Genomic DNA, 20810 nt, shown 5'->3' on the forward strand with positions numbered 1-20810 from the left:
TAATTTGTTTATTGTTGTCCACAAATCATCCTGACATTGATATAAGACACCTCACCCTATCACAGAAAGAAAAAAAATTAAATAATTCATATGTACAGGCATGCAGTTACTTTCAGATACAGTCTGACACAGCCAATGCTCTTTAATATATACATACGCACAACTAAGTTACTGATAATGCTGTTGCTGTTCATTGGAAAATCCAGGATGGAATGTAACAATATAAGAAAAGGAAAGTTGCTACTTCACGTATAGTGGATATGCTGAGTCACGATACACACAACAAACAATTCACATAATAATAGCTTCTGGCCATTAAGTCCTCTGTCAGGAATACACACACACACACACACACACACACACACACACACACACACACACACACACACACACACACTAATGCAAACACAACTTGCACACATGTCTACACTCTCAGACAACTGAAACCACACTGCGAGCAGCAGCACCAGTGCATGATGGGAGTGGCGACTGGGTGGTGGTAAGGAGGAGGCTGGGGTGGGGAGGGGGAAGGGATAGTATGGTGGGGGTGGTGGATAGTGAAGTGCTGCAGCTTAGACGGAGGGCAGGAGAGAAGGGGGGGCAGCGGGTGAGGGGACAGGGGAAGTAGCGGAAAGGAGAGAAATTAAAAGGAATTAAAAGACTGGGTGTGGCGGTGAAATGTCGGTTGTGTAGTGCTGGAATGGGAACAGGGAGGGGGCTAGATGGGTGAGGACAGAGAGACAGAGGTTGAGGCCAGGAGAGGTATGGGAACATAGGATATATTGCAGGGAACGTTCCCCCTCCCCAATTCCGAAAAGCTGGTGTTGGTGGGAAGGATCCATATGGCAGAGGCTGTGAAGCAGTCATTGAGATGAGGGATATCCTGTTTGGTAGTGCATTCAGCAACAGGGTGGTCCACTTGTTTTTGGGCCACAGTTTGTCGGTGGCTGTTCATGCGGACAGACAGCTTGTTGGTTGTCATGCCTACATAGAATGCAGCTCAGTGGTTGCAGCTTAGCTTATAAATCACATGACTGCTTTCACAGGCAGCCCTGCCTTTGATGTTATAGGTGAGGTTAGTGACTGGACTAGAGTAGGTAGTCGTAGGAGGGTGTATGGAACAGATTTTGCATCTAGGTCATATTACAGGGGTATGATGCATGAGATATGGGACTGGGAGCAGGGGTTGTGTAAGGATGGACCAGTATATTGTGTAGGTTTGGTGGATGGTGGAACACCACTGTAGGAGGGATGGAAAGGATAGTGGGCAGGACATTTCTCATTTAAGGGTATGACAAGGGGGTAATCAAAACCCTGGCGGAGATTGTAATTCAGTTGCTCCAGTCCCAGATGGTACTGAGCTACGTTCGTTTATGGCCGGACTGTGGGACTTTGTGAGGTGGTGGGAGACTGGAAAAATAAGGCACAGGAAAATTGTGTTTGTACAAGGTTAGGAGGATAATTATGGTCAGTGAAAGCTTCTGTGATACCCTCGGTATATTTTGAGAGGGACTACTCATCACTGCACATGTGATGACCACGGGTGGCTAGGCTGTACGGAAAGGACTTCTTGCTATGGAATGGTGACAGCTGTCGAAGTGGAGATATTGCTGGTGGTTAGTAGGCTTGATATGGATGGAGGTACTGGTGTAGCCACCTCTGAGGTGTTGGTCAGCATCTAGGAAGGTGGCTTGTTTGGTTGAATAGGACCAGGTGAAGCAAATGGGGGAGAAGTTTGAGGTTCTGGAGGAACGTGGATAGGGTGTCCTCACCTGCAATCCAGATAGCAGAGATGTCATCAGTGAATCTGAACTAGGTTCCCCTCATAACTCAGTACCACCTGGGACTCGAGCAACTGAATTACATTCTCCATCAGGGTTTCGATTACCTCTCGTCATACCCTGAAATGAGAAATGTCCTGTCCATTATCATTCCCACCCCTCCTAAAGTGGTATACTGCTGTCCACTGAACCTACACAACATACTCGTCCATCCTTACACAACCCCTGCTCCCAATCCCTTACCTCATAGCTTGTACGCCTGTAATAGAGCTAGATGTGAGACCTGTCCCATACATCCTCATACCACCACCACCACCACCACCACCACCTCGTCTGGTCACTAACATCACCTATCCTATCAAAGGCAGGGCTACCAATGATGTAGTTTCAGCTCTCTGAGACTGCAGATGTGTGAGAAAGTTGCGCTTGTGTGTGTGTGTGTGTGTGTGTGTGTGTGTGTGTGTGTGTGTGTGTGTGTGTGTGTGTGTGTGTGTGTGCTGCTGACAAAGGCCTTAATGGCTGAAAGCTATGACTGTGTGAATCTTTTTATTGTGCCTATCGCAGCTCAGCATCTCCACTATAAGGTGAGTAGCAACTTTCCTTCTCTCATATTATGTAAACATAAATTTGATTTTCTGTGTCCAGTGATTTTTGTATGATCTTTTTCTTTCAGCTGACTTTGTTTTCAATTTTTTTCACATTGTTTTGGACTTTGTGTCATAGGAAAGTTGTCCCGGCTATCTACAGTTGATAGTAGTTGAGGCTTTTATCAATAACTTGATGCCCTACAGAATCTCTCTCACTGTTATTTAGCATACGTTTTGTTGTAACAGTATAACAGCACTTTGCAACAAGCTCATAAGCATTTTTCTCAGAAGTGATCACTAATAAACTACAGACTAAAATAAAAGCAGCAGGCCAGCTAATGATGAATATATATACTGTCTCTGATTTGATGTCTTCATAAGAAAAGGCCTCATTATAGCTCTACTCTTTAGAGAGTAATGTAAATGAATTGGTCCACGTATCTCAGTCAATAATTTCTACCTTCAGTAATGTTAGTATCATAGTCAATGCTATGATTTTTCTTATTTTATATTTGCAAAATTGTGTTTATTGTCTAATACTGTGCTAAAACACATTTGTAAAAATTGGTGTATCAAAAATATTTATAAAAATTATTCAAGAAACGAATGTGCCTTAAATTATATGCATTATTATTGGCATGCCATATTCATGGCATGTGTCATTTCAGTTCTCTGATCTTTGTTTCATACAATTTCTCTCACATTCCTCATAAAGCTAACAGCTGACCTTTCTAATTCACTTACATGTTTGTCGTTTCTTCTGTATTTTATATATTATACTTCCCAACTTTTCACCATATTCAGCTGTTCCTCATTCAGTGTCATGTTTACTGTTGTTCTATCCCTTTTCTTATTTTGCCCATCGGATCAATCTTGCACAACTCTTCCCAAACATCACTGTGTTCCCACCTTTCCTGCTGCTCTGATCACTTCCACACTTTGTTCATACAACCCCAGAGCCATTCATCCTTTCATGTTCTTCACACTACTTCTATCTACATTACATCCATTTTTATTTCCAATTAACAGTCTATTTCCACTATAACTCAGTCTTCCTCCACTGCTCTATCTGGATTCAGCAAATTATCAAAATATGTTCTCCAGAACTCTTTTAATTCCTCCTTCTTTTACATCTCATTCCCATCTTTATCAACCATTTTTACATTCTAGCCCACTCCTTTTCTTCTATTGTTGGTCATTCCATACACTATTTTCCGATTTCTTCTACTGTCTTGCTCCACCATTATAGCCCATTTTTTCATCAGCTTCCTCTTTCCTCCTGGGACTAATTTTTGTGTCCCACTCTTCTTCACCTTATGCTCTTTGATCATTTATGATGTGCTTTGTTGAAACCATACTCTAACTGCTTTAGTGTTCTTCAAAACTCCTTCATGATACCATGAAGATATCTCTGCACATTTCCTTCTAATAGCAGTTCTTCCACACACCACCTCTGTTCCTCTTCTGCAGTTGAATCTTATTTGCCTTTCTTGATTATGTGCTTCATTTCTTTTTTATTTTTTATGTTCATTGCCACCAGTAATGGTTGCTCTCTAAGGCCTTTTATAGTATTACCTTGATATCTGCTATGTGCTTCATCATTCCATCTTATTCTAACATATAAATAACCACTCACTCATTAGATATGGTCACTGCTGTGCCACATTACCTTATTGCCTATTATCAAGTCATGAATTTCCAACCTTCAATCTCCTTTCGCATAAGTCCAGTAATATTTCACCTCACTTGTTTACTCTTCCTCAGTAATTTGCTCCAAGTACATACCCATAGACATGTCTCCTTACACCAATATGTGCTTTCCAGTTTCACATTACAATAATTATGTTCTGCCAAATCGTCTGATTCTGTAATCCTTCTTCAAAAGCCTCATGTTCCATACTAATATGTATCCCTGTTTTCCCCTTCAGTGATACTTTGTGCTTTATCATTCCCTCATTTATTCCTGTTACTTCCTCCTTCAGTCCCTGCTACAGTTACTCCATTCTTGTATCCTCCTCAATGCTATCTAAAACCATTTCTCAGTTCATGCCTTTCTTCATTTTTTTCACCTTGTTTCTGCCATTCAGTTCTTGCCTTTTAATCATGTCAAATAGTTAGTCTAATTATCCATGTCCATTTCTATGTTGTTTATATTCAGATACATTTTTGATAGCTCCTTACTTATCCACTGTTGGCTTACCAGACCTATCACAACTTCACCAGACCTCAATTTCCCTACAGTTTTCAGCATTCTTGAATTGCCTTCACAGTTAATACGTTGTCATAGGACACATGTCTCCAGTGTTTTATGAAGGATTGGACATTGCATCTATGAAAAAACTTCAGTACTGTTTTTTTAACTATCTTTGGATTTTATCTGTTCATGTTGAAAATGTAACTACCATATCTTAAATATTTTTATTTCATTCAAATTTAATCAATTTCAAAATAGGGCTAGTGAAAAACTGGAGAAGTGTTTTCAGTTAGTTTCATTTGCAATCTATTGATCATGTTTGTTTACAGTTGTTATAAATGAAGTATTTATTTCATTCACAGGGAGAATGAAGAAGATCTGGAAGATGTTGTGAAGAAAACTGGCTCTGTTATTGTTATAGCATCAAAATAATAAGTACAAATTCAACAGTATTTTTACACTGCCAAACAAATTTGTGTGAATATATTTTTATGTGTGCAGCAATATTTTTGTACAAACTAGTGTTTAGTGTTTTCAGAAATCTGAGCTGTTGGACATATTTCAGAATATGTGATGCAAGGATAGTTATTTGCAAGTAAAACTGTTTATGAAAGTGACGAAAGACGTATGGTCTAATGTGGTGACATTCAAATACATTACAACCACTTGTGTTTTGAAAGGGTCTGCTGTGAATGACTTTAATTGGTTGTAATGTAGAAACTCTTTGTGCAAGAAAATGAATGTTGCTCTCCTTTCTAAGTTGCTCCACTACCAATGATAGTATTTATAATAAAATTAACTTTATACTGCTTTTGTATATTCATTGTATATAATTGCCTTATATAAAGAAGACTTGTAAATTGTTCTGTGTATGTTTGCCTCTATTTATATATTTTTTACTCAGGCTTATAAAAAGTACAGAATGCTCATGTGTGATATTAGAAAGTAATTCAATGTTGATCCAATATCACAATGTGTGATACATTTGCATTACAATGACGTATTTAATAAAATATTTTTTTTATTATACCTTGTTTTACATGTTTCATCTATTAATCATCTATTTACCCTTTCAAAGTTTGTCCGTCCATTTAACGTTCTAAACTGTGATCACATACGTTGTGTGATGCAAGGAGAGTGTGTGTGTGTGTGTGTGTGTGTGTGTGTGTAAAATGATAGATGAAGTTTCAGCTGCAGTTATTGCACTAAAGGGTGTTGCAAAATCAATATTTTTCAGTTACTGATGGTGGGAAATATGTTTACAGTAATGAACTGGAAGAGTCAGCTCATACTTTGAAAATCACTACAAGTAAAATGAAGAATAGAGGTTTTGTCAAAAGGACACACAATGTTTGTCAAAACCCTTTGATTATCTCAAAACAGGTGAAATAGCTAGTCCTCCACTAAGATGGCGGCGAGTATAGACGTTATAGTAAACTGCTCCGCGAAATTTTGTAGTATTATTGATATAAATTGCATATTGTGCAATGAAGAGGTTATAGAAGGTATCAGATTGTGTCCAGTGATTAATAAGTGGATTCACTCATCGTGTTTGTGTAAAATAAATACAACAGATCACTCATGTTGTTGTGGCCAGGTGCAGTGTGATCCACAAGTAACTGCTCTCATGAAATTTTTAAATGGTCACAATGAATCCGTTGAAGATTGTTTGAAACAGGATTTACAGAATGCAAGAAAATACGTCCTCGACATTGAAAAAGTGGTAAGTTCTTTTGAAAAAAGAAGAAACTCGGAAGAAAGTGTTATTTGTAATCGTTTCCCTAATCCTATAGAAACGATCCATTCAAAACATCATGAACCTATGTTAACATTATTCTCGGCAAATACTAACAAGTGCAGCAAGCTGTTATTATACAGGCCTACTGAACAATTAAATGCTGCGAGTGTGATGTTTAAGTCTGCCAATGATGAAAACAGCAACCTCAAAAAAGTGAGTTTAACTTGTAAATCTACAGGGAAGAAACTTAATGTCAATCCAGTGCCAAATAAAAGTGAAATATGTATATTAGGAGATAGCCATGCCAAAGGAGTAGCCAGTATAATGATAGCTATGCAATCTCGCTACAAAATTACTAGTGTTGTGAAATCAGGTGCACCTCTTGGCGAGATTGTGAAAAACTGTGAAAAGCTAACAAAAAATTCCTCTGTCTGTGTCATAATAGGTGGTGCAAACGATGTTTATCGTAATGAAAGCCATCATGCAACAAGAGCACTCAAAGAAACTTTGGAAAAACTCACACATATAAAAGTTTTCGTGCTTAGTGTTCCACATAGGCATGACTTAATAAGTAGCTCGTGTGTTAACCTAGAAATTAACAAAGTCAACAGGAAAATAAGAAAACTCTGCTGCAGTTTCCCACAGGCTACCTTTATTGATGCAAACAGCATGGAGAGAGCTCACTTTACAAAGCATGGTATGCACAGGAACACATAGGGAAAGGAAGCTATGTGCAAACAATTGTTAAATACTATTAACTGCAACACAGTGGAAGGTCGTGCTGTAATCCCTCTGCCAGTATGCTTAATAACAAAAACGAAGAAAATGAATGGATCAGAAGTTTCAGTACCTAGATGCTCAGATGATTCTGTTTCTTCACCAAACAGAGATAACTCAATGGTTACATGTACTGCAGAAGAAGAAAAGGCAGCATTTCCACTCTGTGAACCTACAGCAACACCACTTGTGCACCTGCCTACATGCAGTTCGTCAAAAATATCACTGCCAGCAGAAACACCAGCTGCAACAGCAGTACAACCCCTGGAGCCTACAGCAACAGCAATCTTATCCCCACCTGCAAGCAAGTCAATAGCTTCATCATCTTCAAGGGAATTGACAGCATCAGCTCAAGGTAAATCAACAAGCAAGTCAACAGTTTCATCATCTTCAGTAAAGAAGGAAGCATCTACTGAAGAAAATTCGACATCATCACAGAGAACAGGAGGTAAACGTAAAGTTGTGTGTCCTCCTCATCTGAAGGATTTTTTAACCACAGGCACAAGAAAGAAGAAACCACCAAAATAGGTAATAATCCAAACAACTTCTCCATTTTTCATCAAAACATAAGGGGAATAAGAAGCAAACTAGATCAATTAGAAGTTAACATAAATAACAAAAACTTTATGAACAGTGCTCAGATCTTATGTTTCTCAGAACACCATATTACAGAAGGAATTGAAATGTTACATATAGACAGTTATAGCCTTGCCACCTACTACTGTAGAGAGAGCATGAGAAAAGGTGGAGTAGTAATTTTCATTAAGAATAATTTAACTTTTAGATCTGTAGATGTAAGGAAATATTGCAGTGACCAACAGTTTGAAGTGTGTGCAATAGAAGTGACATTAAACAGTTCCAAATTAATAGTAGTTACAGTGTACAGGGCACCAGGAACCAATTTCACAGTCTTTATGGTTCAGTTAGAATTGTTACTATCAACCTTATTTTCTAAAAATAATGACATTATCTTACTTGGGGACTTTAATGTCAACTTTGCAATGGAATGCAACAACAAAGTAGAGCTCCAGAATTTGCTGAGTTCCTACAATCTTACATCAGTGGTTGACTTTCCTACTAGGATCACACCTGACTGTCAATCTCTGATAGACAATATATTTTTAGATGTAAATTTATACCAGAACTTCATTGTCACTGCAATAGTAAATGGCATATCAGACCATGATGGACAGCTCCTCACTCTACATGACTACAGACCTGTCAAGAAAGCAGTCCCATCCTGGAAGGCAATCAGACTTATGAACAAAGAGACCCTGGAATTTTTTAACCATAAGCTGCAGCATGAAGATTGGAATTCAGTTCGCAGAGTAGATGATGTTGATACAAAGTTCAACATATTCATAAATGAATTCCTATCCCACTTTGAAGAAGCTTTTCCTAAAAAGTTTGTTAGGAACAATATTTCCTTGTCCTTAAAGAAGCCATGGATCACAAAGGGTATTCGAGTGTCATGTAAATATAAGAGACAACTTTATGTTGCAACCAGAGGGTCAAGGGACAGAGAATTAATCAGCCATTATAACATGTATTGTAAAATCCTAAAGAAAGTTATTCAGACATCAAAAGCACTGTATTATGTGAAAGAAATTGATAACTCCAATAATAAAATGAAGACTGTCTGGCAAATAGTTAACAAAGAGACAGGGAACAATAAAAAAAGAGCTGTAGAAAACTTCATAATCAAACATGAAGGGAATCTTGTGCAAAATCCTGAGATCATAGCTGAAATCTTTAATAAACACTTCCTGTCAGTGTCTGAGCAAATAGGCTGCAGGGGTTCTGTGAATGATGCCCTGACCTTTTTGCGAAATGCTTTCCCTAACAAAATCATCCAAATGCGTATTAGACCTGTTAGAGTATCAGAAATTGAAAGAACAATTGCCTCCATGAAAACCATGAACTCCTGTGGAGTAGACAATATTTCTACCAAATTGTTAAAGCAGTGTTGTACTTCTGTAAGCAATATACTGTGTCATATTTTCAATGCCTCTTTGCAGCAAGGAATTGTTCCTGATAGACTAAAGTATGCTATCGTGAAGCCTCTCTTTAAGAAAGGTGAGAAAACTGATGTTAAAAATTTCAGACAAATATCTCTCCTGACTGTTTTTTCAAAGGTACTAAAAAAGCTCATGTATTCTAGAATTTTAGAACACCTACATAAATTCAATATTCTCAGCAAACATCAGTTTGGTTTCCGGAAAGGTCTGTCAACTGAACAAGCAATATATGCTTTTATAGATAAGGTTTTGGAATCTCTAAATGAGAAAATGGTGACAACAGGGTTATTTTGTGATTTATGTAAAGCCTTTGACACTGTGAACCACCAAATACTGTTACTGAAGGCAGACCATCTAGGAATAAGTGGTGTAGCAAATAACTGGCTTCAGTCATACCTGACAGAGAGGAAACAGAAAGTAGTCTTAGATAAGTCAGACAATCTGTGTGGTGGAATGATTTCATCGGAATGGAGAGACATAAATTGTGGAGTTCCACTGGGCTCTATTCTTGGTCCTTTACTGTTCCTGTTATTTATAAATGATTTACCTTATTCTTCAATGATTCAGTGCAATTTTACCATCTTTGCAGATGATACTAACATAATGGTTAATGGTCTTAAATGTGAAAATGTTCAAGAGTCTGTTAATACTATTCTTATAGATTTAATGAAATGGTTTACTGCAAATGGTCTTTCACTTAACCTTAGTAAGACTAATTATATTCAGTTCACCCCAACTGCCAAAACTGAGGAAGAAATGACTGTTAAATATGCCACACAGGTCATAGAAAGAGTGGAAGTAACAAAGTTTCTAGGCGTGAAGATTGATTGTAGAGTAAACTGGTCCCATCACATTTTAGATCTTTACAAGAGACTCAGCTCTTCAGTTTTTGCAATGCGAATCATCTCTGACAGTGCAAACTTAAGCATTAAAAAAGCTGCATACTATGGTTACTTCCATTCTTTGATGGCATATGGAATTATTTTCTGGGGAAATCAACCTCTTGCAAAGAAAATATTCATTGCTCAGAAGCGTGTTGTAAGAGTGATGTCTGGTGTAGATCCTAGATGCAGCTGCAGAAGCCTATTCCGGAATCTGGGAATTCTTACAACTACTTCTCAATATATATACTCACTTATGTGTTTCATAAGTAAAAACACTGATTTATACAAATGTAACAGTGAATACCATCAGTATAACACAAGGAGGAAACATGATTTCCACACTGAAGGTAAAAATTTGAAGATTGTGCAGAAGGGTGTACAGTCCTCTGGTATAAAGATATTTAATGCTCTTCCTCCAGAAATCAAATGTGAAATTGCCAACAAATCTACATTTAAAGAGCTTCTGAGGCAATTTCTTTTAGCCATGTCATTTTACAGTTTGGAAGAGTTTATGAAACACAGTGAGAAACAGCCTTAAAATAAGATGTATTATCATATAAATTGAACATTAAGCTGAACATTCTTGTCACATATGTAACTCTTTTAGTGTTAACTGCTTATATTTAACAGTCTGGGTTATATGACCTTTTCAGGTTTAATTTACTTTGTTTTATACCTGTAATCTGTAGGTCTAAGGATTCTCATTCCATTATATTGTGTTATGGATCATTGTAGTGATTAAGTAACTTTATATTCTTTACCTGTAAACATAGTGTACAAGTACTTGTCATTGACAATGTAAAAATTGACACACACTACATCCATGTGAAATTGTCACAGTTGGATCCATGGTGTAAGAAATAAATAAAAATAAAAAAAATAAAATTGTATTTCTCTTTTGCCAGAAGGACCAACCAAAATATCGCATAAGCATGAAAAGTATTAAAAGAGTAATTCTATAACCTACTGATACAAAATCTGCAGTTGCGTCTACTAACAACAGAGATGGAACCAGTAGTATAAATACTTGCTGTGAACGCATTGCCAGCTTCAGTAGAAATCAAACCAGTATCCATTAAAACAATACCAACATTGTCATTTTCAAGGCAAAACTGCAGCAAGTAAGTGCTGTGCAAGTGACTTTGAAATTGCGGTTTGTAGAGCAATACTGCAAAGATAACACACACTCTCAATTTAAACATCAGTGTCACAATCCAACCCAAGATGACAGTTGCCAGAAGTTATCAATACTGAAAATTGGTAAACAGTGGTTGAGTAAGTAGTTGGGAACTCCAACATTAGGTGCGTTATGGGGACCCTGAGGGATATGGCTGCAAAGGAGAGGAAAGAGGCCAGTGTGCATACTGGGTGCATTCCAGATGTGGAAAAGGTTTTTCTGGGTGCCATGAAGACCACAGGCTGCAGCCAGCAGTGGGTGGTGGCTTGTTTAGATATCAACCATGTGTGTCACTTAGGATCAGAAGAGATTCTCTCTGGTTTTAACAGGCTAGCTGAAGTGGTAAGGACTGCCATCTTGCTGGTGGGGTGAAGGCAGAGCTCACCATCTGTAGCACTGTCGACAGGACCAACTGTGGTCCTTGGTACAGAGCTGAGTGGAGGGTCTGAATCAGAGGCTCAGGCAGTTCTGCAACCATGGAGGCTGCAGATTTCTCAACTTGTGCCATCGGGTGGTGAGTTTCTGTGTTCTGCTTAATGGATCAGGAGTCCATTACATGCAGGTACAGCTACATGGGATTGGGGGCTGTATGTAAGGAATTGGGTAGTTTTTAGGTTACAGGGTCTCAGGAAACCACAGAAAGGGTGTCAGTCTAAAGGGGAATAGGGCAAACACAGGAAGGCAGAGATAGCAAAAATTCATATTGTTGTAAATTGTCATAGCTGTGTTTGGAAAGAACCGGAGCTTCTAGCACTAATAGAAAGCACTAAAGCTCAAATTGTTATAGGTACAGAAAGTTGACTGAAGCTGGAAATAAAGTTTTTCAAAGGAGCTAATTGTGTTAAGAGAGTACAGATTAAATACAGTCAGTGGTGTAGTGTTTATTGCTGTTAGAAATAGTATACCTTGTAGTGAAATTGAATTACATAGTTCTTGTGAGTTAATGTGGGTAGAGGTTACACCTGACAATCAGAATAAAGTAATAATTGGTTTGTTTTACTGACTGCCTGACTCAGATGCTACAGTTACTGACCTGTTCAAAGAGAAAACTTGAGTCTCATATCAAATAGGTACCCAGCTCATACAATTCAATCTGCCCTCAATATGTTGGAAAAAATACATGTCTAAAGTCAGTGTAAATGGTTGCCAAAACATACTTGACCTATTAGCAACAAATAATCCTGAACAGTAGACAACATCATGACGGATACAGGGATTAGTGACTACAAGGCAGTTATAGTGACAGTGAATACCATAACATCCAAATCCACAAAAAATAAGCAGTCTCCACTATTTCTGATCTGACTATGTAAGCATAGACCAGATGTGGTCTGAATTAAAAGAAACTGTATCAATGCCATTTGAGAAATATATTCTGCATAGATTAGTAAGTGATGGTACTGATCCCCTCTGGTACACTAAATAGATAAGTACACCCTTCAGAAGCAGTGAAAAAAGGCTGCCAAATTTAAAAGAATGCAAAATCCACAAGATTGCCAAAATTTTGCAGAAACTCGAAATTTTGCACTAGCTTAAATGTGTGATGCTTTTAGTAGTTTTCATACTGGAACTCCGTATTAAAATATAGCAGAGAACACACAGAGATTGTGGTCATATGTAAAGTATACCAGCGGCATTATGCAATCAATACCTTCAGTGGATGATAACAATGGTTATATCGCTAATGACAATGCCACTACAGCAGAGTTAATGAACACAGTTTTATGAAACTCCTTCACCACAGAGGATGAAGTAAATATTCTAGAATTTGAATCTACAACAACTGCCAACATGAGTATCAAAAAGGTACGTATCCTTAAATCACTTGACAAAGGAAAAGCCTCTGATACCAATAATACACCAGTCAGCTTCCTTTCAGAGTGTGCCAATACAATAGCTCCACACTTAGCAATCGTTCACAACCACTCACTCATTGAAGGACCTGTACATAAAGATTGGAAAGTTGGATGAGTCACACCAATACCTAGGAAAGGAAACAGGAGTAATCCACTGAATTACAGACCCATATCACAAATGTCAATTTGCAGTATGCTTTCGGAACATATTTCGTGCTCAAAAATAATGAATAATCTTGAAGAAAAAAATTCGTAGACTAATAGTTAGTCCAGGTTCAGGAAAAATTGTTCTTTTGAAGCACGACTAGCTCTCTATTCTCACAAAGTAATGAGTGTTATTGACACAAGTTCTTAAATTGATTCCGTATTTTTAGATTTCCAGAAGGCTTTTAACACTGTACTTCACAAGTGTCTTGAAATCAAATTGTGTGCCTGTGGAGTATTGTCTCAGTTAAGCAACATATTGATGGTCTGCTGAAACGTCTGAGTTCAGCTACGTATGCTATTAGGGTTATTGCAAATTTTGGTGATAAGAATCTCAGTAAATTAGCTTACTATGCCTACTTTCATTCACTGCTTTCGTATGGCATCATATTCTGGGGTAATTCATCGTTGAGTAGAAAAGTATTCATTGCACAAAAACGTGTAATCAGAATAATTGCTGGAGCCCACCCACAGTCATCCTGCAGACATCTATTTAAGGATCTAGGGATCCTCACAGTAACCTCACAGTATATATATTCCCTTATGAAATTTGTTGATAATAATCCAACCCAATTCAAAAGTAATAGCAGTGTGCATACCTATAACACCAGGAGAAAGGATGATCTTCACTATGCAAGGTTAAATCTGACTTTGGCACAGAAAGGGGTAAATTATGCTGCCACAAAAGTCTTTGGGCACCTACCAAACAGCATCAAAAGCCTGACAGATAGCCAACTAACATTTAAAAATAAATTAAAAAAATTTCTAGATGACAACTCCTTCTACTCATTGGCTGAATTTTTAGATATAAACTAAGTAAAATAAAAAAATAAAAAAAACTTAATCATTAGTGTCATGCAATATTATGTGTAATGTAATTTCTTGTACAGACATCTTTTATTAACCTGACACGTTCCTCATCATTACGAAGTGTCGTATTCATGATCTATGGAACAAGTATTAATCTAATCTAATCTAATCTGTGCAACTGGATTTGAGAGTTCCTGTCAGGTAAGTCACAGCTAATAATAATTGACTGCCATCAAGTAAAACAGAAGTAATATCTGGCATTTCCCAAGGAAGTGTTACAGGCTCTCTGCTGTTCCTGATCTACATAAACAACATAGGAGACAATCTGAGCAGCCCTCTTGGATTTCTGCAAATGATGCTGTCATTTACTGTCTAGTGAAGTCATCAGAGATCAAAACCAACTGCAAAATGATTTAGACAATATATCTGTATGGTGTAAAATGTGGCAATTGCCTCTGAGTAAGGAAAAGTGTGAAGTTATCCACATACACACTAAAAAAAAATCCACTAAATTTCAACCGAGGAAGGTGCCACAGTGGTTAGCACACCGGACTCGCGTTTGGGAAGATGACGGTTCAATCCCATGTTTGGCTGTCCTGATTTAGATTTTCCATGATTTCCCTAAATCAGTTAAGGGAAATGCTTGGATGGTTCCTTTGAAAGGGCATGGCTGACTTCCTTCCCCATCCTTCCCTAATCTGATGAGACCAATGACCTCACTGTTTGGTCTTCTCCATCAAATCAACCCAACTAAATTTCAGTTACATGATAAATCACACAAATATAAAGGCCGTAAATTAAACTAAATACTTACAGGCTACAGTTACAAAAAACTTCAATTGGAATGATTGTGTAGATAATGTTGTGGGTAAAGCAAACCAAAGACTGCTGTTCACTGGTACAAAACTTAGAAAATGCAACAGATCAACTAAAGAGACTGCATACACCAAGCTTGTCCTCCCTCTTCTGGAGTACTGCTGTGCAGTGTGGCATCTGCATCAGATGGGACTAATGGAGGACGTCAAAAAATTTCAGAGAAGAGCAGTTTGTTCTGTATTATTGCAAGATAGGGGGGAAAGAGAGCAACAGACATGATGCATGAATTAGGATGGTACTCATTAAACCAAAGCCGTTTTTCATAGCAGCAGAATCTCTTCATGAAATTTCATCCCATCTGCATAGCGAAAAATGATCATCATGATACCACAAGAGAAATTGGAGATCGCACAGAAAGATTGAAATGCTCATTCTTCCTGTGCACTGTTAGAGAGTGGAACCATAAAGAAATAGCTTGAAGGTGGTTCAATGAACCCTCTACCATAGACTTAATTGTGAATTTCATAGTAATCATGTAGATGTAGGCATAGAGGTAATATCAAATCCGTCCCTCTGTTTTGTGACAAGGAAGGGAGCAGGATTCCAGACATAATTTCAGGAAAACCTGCATCTCTATTTACGAGACTACTTGCTGATTTAATCTCAACTGCTTCCTTAATAATACTATCCCAGTAGCAGTAAGTGCATGCCAGATTCTCCATGTTGTTATATTCTATAGGATGGCCAATGCCAAGACAATGTTCTTAAATAGACAATTTGCACAGTAGTTGTTAGCTTGTATGGCACTTATAGTCAGTACATTGGTCCTCCACAGTTCTGATAGTCTGACCAATACTTGACATACCACAACTGCAAGGAATACAATAGATACACACCTTAAGCACATTTAGATCATCCTTAATGGAACCTAAAAGGATGCTAATCTTAGACGGACATTTGGAACACGCTTCACCTCATATTTCTGCAAAACACAACCAATCTTGTTGGAGATACTCACCGTATATGGCAATAAGGACGTAGATCTTCATGTCACCCCAGTATTATAATCACTCTTCCTGAGCATGGTTGCTTGATAGTGGAATGCCTTTCTGATCTATCTTTCACTGTATTCATTCTGATGGAAAGTGGTCTTAAGATGGGTTGACTCAAATGACAAACTCTCAGAGTCTGGAATGATACGAGCCATGTGAACCCAATGTACCCCTTCAAGCAGAGCTGGATGCCGACAACTCTCAACTTATGGTCAATGTGAGCAGGGTTCCTGTAAGCAACATTCCCAATGTACCATCAACCTTCCTTCTGACCAACACTTCAAGGAAGGGGGGGGGGGGGGCAGCAATCCTTTCCACCCCCATTATGAAATGAATATTAGGGTGTATTGGATCCAGGTGTTCTAAAATATCATTCAAATCCTCACTGCCAAGAGGCCAAACAACAAAAGTGTTGTCTACATATCTGAAAAAACAATCTGGTTTAAAAGCTGATGACTCGAAGGCATGTTCCACGAAGTCTTTCATAAACAAATTTGCAATAATAGGCAACAATGGACTTTCCATTCCAACTCCATCTGCCTACTTAAACTACTGATCATTGAATGAAAAGTAAGAGGAACTCAACACATGTCAAAATAGGTTTCTTAAATTCACACCAACCATAACTTCAATTAACCACAATGAATAACACTCACGAACTTGAATGAAGAGAGAGATCATGTCAAAACTTACTACAATATCAGAGTCATTCATCACATTCCCCCTAAGCGATGTAAGAAATCTGACAAGTTCTTAATGTGATGCTCTCACTGGCCAACTAGTGCCGTCAACAGAGCAGTTAGGTATATTGCTACGTCTTATGTCACAGCACTAAAGTTACTGACAATAGGGCGAAGAGGAACCACTTCTTTGTGGATCTTCAGAAGACCTCGTAACCAGAGGAAACAGTACAATAAGTATTAAGACACTTGATTGTCTCCAGTGACAAGGAATATTTTTTCAGGAAGCTGTTAGTCTTTGTCCCAGCACTTTTTGTGGATTTAACACCAAGCCTGTAACATGCTGAATTAGATAGTAAACAGTGCATCTTTTGAACATTATCCTGCTTGTCCAGGACAACTGTATCATTGCCCTAGTCTGCAGATAAAATAACAATATGTGGATTAACTGTAAGTGAATGACAAAGTAACCCTCTCTGCTGCTGTTGTATTACTCTTTGGTGAATATTCGCCAGTTAACAGACGACATGCGTCTCTCATAGCTTCCTCTGCAGCATTAGGACATTTCTAAACAGCCTGTTCAGTACAACTAATAAAATCAGCCACTGGTAAATGCTTGGGTGTCAGTGCAAAATGTAAACATTTCTCTAGATTGAATAAAGCTGCACATCAAAAACTTTCTCCATGAGATTTATAGCAAAACATTAAGATACAGTATTACATTCTGAGCCACAGAAACATTCAAATTTCTGGGAAGCTGCAGAATGAAATTCCCTGTCAGATTTTGACCATCAAGCGCCATCCAGCCAATCCACCACAAAAAGTGTTGAGAGAAAGACTAACTGCGTCCCAAAGAAAAGTTTCTTGTCACAGAGACTATCAAGAGTCTTGATATTTATTGTGTTGTTCTACCTAGGTTACATGACCTTTCGAAGATCCACAAACAAGGGGTTTTTCTTCATCTGATTGTCAGTAACATTGTTGCCCTGATATGTAACAAAACACTTTGCTACTCTGTTGAGCCCACCAGTTGGCCAGTGAAAGCACCACATTAAGAACTTGGCAGATTTCTTACATTGATTAGACGGATGTTTCAATGATTCTGATATTCTAGTAAGTTCTGATCTTGTCCCTTTCTTCACTCATATTCCTTTCTTTTACTTATTACAGTTAACTGATGTTCAGTTTGCTGTGGAACTATTGAACCTATTTTGACATGAGTTGAGTTCCGCTTACTTTTTGTTCAATGACCAGTATTATGAGCAGACAGATGGATTTGCACCATTGTCACATATTCTTGTACCACTGTCACATATTCTTTGTTTATGAAAGACTTCGTGGAATGTGCCTTGCAGTCAGTGGCTTTGAAACCTGCATATTTTTCGGATATGTAGACAACACTTTTGTTGTTTAGTCTCATGGCAGTGAGAAGTTGAATGACTTTTTAGAACATCTGAATTCAATCTACCCAAATATTTGTTTCATGGTGGAGGTGAAAAAGATTGCTGCCTTTCTTTCCTTGATGTGTTGGTCAGCAGGAATGCTGATGGTACATTGGGATATGTTGTTTATAGGGACCCTACTAACATTGACTTATATCTGCAGGCTGAGAGTTGTCAGCATCCAGCTCTGCATGAAGGGGTACATCAGGTTCACATGGCTCACATCATTTCAGACTCTGAGAGTTTGGGATTTGAGTTAACCCATCTTGAAGGCACTTTCCATCAGAATGAATACAGTGAAAGATAGATCACACATGCATTCCACTATCAATCAACTACACAAGATGAATGATTGTAATACTGACTTGGGACGAAGATCTACAGCCTTACTGCCCTATGCAGGGAGTATCTCCAGCAAGATTGGTTGTGTTTTGCTGATATATGAGGTGATATCTGTTTCCTAATGTCCATCTAAAATTACTGTCCTTTTAGGTTCCATTAAGGATGATCTGAGTTTGCTTAAGCTGTGTATGTATCGTATTGCAGATATATGAGGTGAAATGTGTTTCCTAATGTCCATCTAAAATGAGTGTTCTTTCAGGTTCCATTAAGGATGATCTGAGTTTGCTTAAGCTGTGTATGTATCGTATTCCTTGTTTTATGGTGTGTCAGATATTGGTCAGACTGTCAGGACTGTGGAGTGCACTGAGCATAAGTGTCATACATGCTTACAACAACTGTGCAAATCACCTGTTGCAAAACATTGTCTTGGCACCGGTCATCCTAAGAAACATAACAACATGGAGGTTCTGGCATGCACTTTCGGGTACTTGGGTAGTGTTATTGAGGAAGCAGTTGAGATTAAATTAGCATGTAATCCTGTGAATAGAGATGCAAGTTTTTGCTGAAATTCTGCCTGGAATCTTGCTCTCTTCATTTTCAAAAATCAGATGAAAAAAGTTGATACTATCTCACCCATTGTTTAGTAATTTTCACTCTTGATAACTTCTGGTGTCTGTCATCTTTGGCTGTATGGTGGTACTAGTGTTTACAGTACCAAAATGTTTGCCCTAAGAGCCAGAACATCAGGAACAACAACCACTCAGAGGACAATAACAACTGCCCAAAGAACAACAATCACACTTGGAAGAAATTTAAGAGCCTCCCATCTTAAGCAAGGATTTTCTACGAGTTCATGTCAGAAGAGGAAAAGCTGTGTGAACACCTTCCAACCTACCTGTTAGTGCACAAATGCTTGTGTGAACTCAAACATTATGGAATGAGAGGGCTCAGAATGTGCATTGGAAATACACAAATTGCCCTGTGACACTTTTCTCAAGTATATTGTGACTACTGTAATATACAGAGTGGTTCAAAATGAATAATCTGATTTAAAAAAATTACAACTAGTATGTTATTTGAGAAATGTGTGTGGACAACGTACTGTTGGAAAGAGCAAACTCTTGAGTTTTACATGGTTCCCACTAGATAGCAGCAGTGTACACAAGTTTTAGTAAGAATGATGTTGGGACAACAGAAAGCATTTTGCATTCTACATTTTGTGCAGTGCGGGTCAGTAATAACTGTTCAGTGTGAGTTTCATAAGAGGTATGGTGTGGCTCCTCATACAGCAGAGAGCATTTGACAGTGATGGCATGAACTATTCTGAGAAACAGGTTGTTTGTGTAAAGGCAAATTTTTGGGCCAACCCCAAGAGAGTGACACAGACATCGAATGCACCTGCCATAGTTTCACAAGGAGACCACAGAAATCCATTCACCATGCACCTCAACAGCCCAACATGCCCCCAATGTCTGTCTGGCATGTGTTGCATTGTTACACATGAAACGATACAAAATTCAGCTACTGTAATTTCATTCTTGGCAAGATGGAGAGTGATAGTTTTCTTCCATGCTTAGTATTTAGTGACAAGGAAACATTCCATTTAAAAGGGAAGGTGAATTGTCATAATGTGAGAATATAAGGTATGGAACAACTACATGAAGTTGTACAACATGAGAAGGACCCTCCAAAATTGATTGTTTTTTGTGCCGTTTCATGGGAAAAGGTATATGGTCCATTTTTCTTTGCCAATAAAACTGTTACAGGAAGCAAATGTCTTGATATGCTTGAGAACTTACTTTTTACTAAGTTGGAGACTGATTAAAATGATTTCATTTATCAACAGGATGGGGCACAGCCACATTGGCATCTGGAAGTTCAGGAATTTTTAAATCAAAGGACTATTGAATAATGCATTGGTCACATGGCACAAAATGATTCCACCTTACATTACTGGCCTCTAAGATCACTGTACCTGACTGTATGTAATTATTTCTTGTGGGCCTTATAAAAGACTCTGTTTATGTGCCTCCATTACCACCAACTACAAATGAACTGCGACATTGCATAACAGCAGCTGTGGAAGCTGTAATTCAAGACATGCTCACTGCAGTGTGGGAACAATTTGAATACCACATTGACACATGCCATGCATCTCAAGGGGGTTGGCGGGGGGGGGGGGGGGGATATTGTACATGTATGAAAAGGTATGAATAAAAATCTTTTTGAGTTTCCCGTTCATCAAAAAAACAAAATTCATTGTATATGTTATCTAGGTTCAGAAATATAGATGAGCCAAATAGGATGATTCTTTTTGATACATCCTGTATATTGTAACAGTGTCCAAGGATCCAATCAAGTAAAAAGCAAGGATGTTATGACCTTGAAGGAAACTGGCAACACAGGTGAATGGTAGAAGTCAGGATCTGTCAAAATGTACAATAAAAGCAAA

General features: G+C 38.2%; 1 protein-coding gene across 3 annotated transcripts in view; it reads left to right on the forward strand.

Moving 5' to 3' along the window:
• LOC126355684 (organic cation transporter protein-like) overlaps positions 1–5589 on the forward strand; it is a 580417-nt gene extending 574828 nt beyond the window's left edge. For all 3 annotated transcript variants that reach the window (XM_050006069.1, XM_050006061.1, XM_050006053.1), the window contains one exon: positions 4925–5589. In XM_050006069.1, coding sequence (XP_049862026.1) covers positions 4925–4994 — 70 coding nt within the window. In that variant the 3' untranslated portion in view covers positions 4995–5589. The remainder of the gene's footprint in view (positions 1–4924) is intronic.
• The last annotated feature ends 15221 nt before the right edge of the window (positions 5590–20810 follow it).

Source organism: Schistocerca gregaria, chromosome 1 (genome assembly GCF_023897955.1).
Source record: "Schistocerca gregaria isolate iqSchGreg1 chromosome 1, iqSchGreg1.2, whole genome shotgun sequence".
Taxonomy (NCBI): domain Eukaryota; kingdom Metazoa; phylum Arthropoda; class Insecta; order Orthoptera; family Acrididae; genus Schistocerca; species Schistocerca gregaria.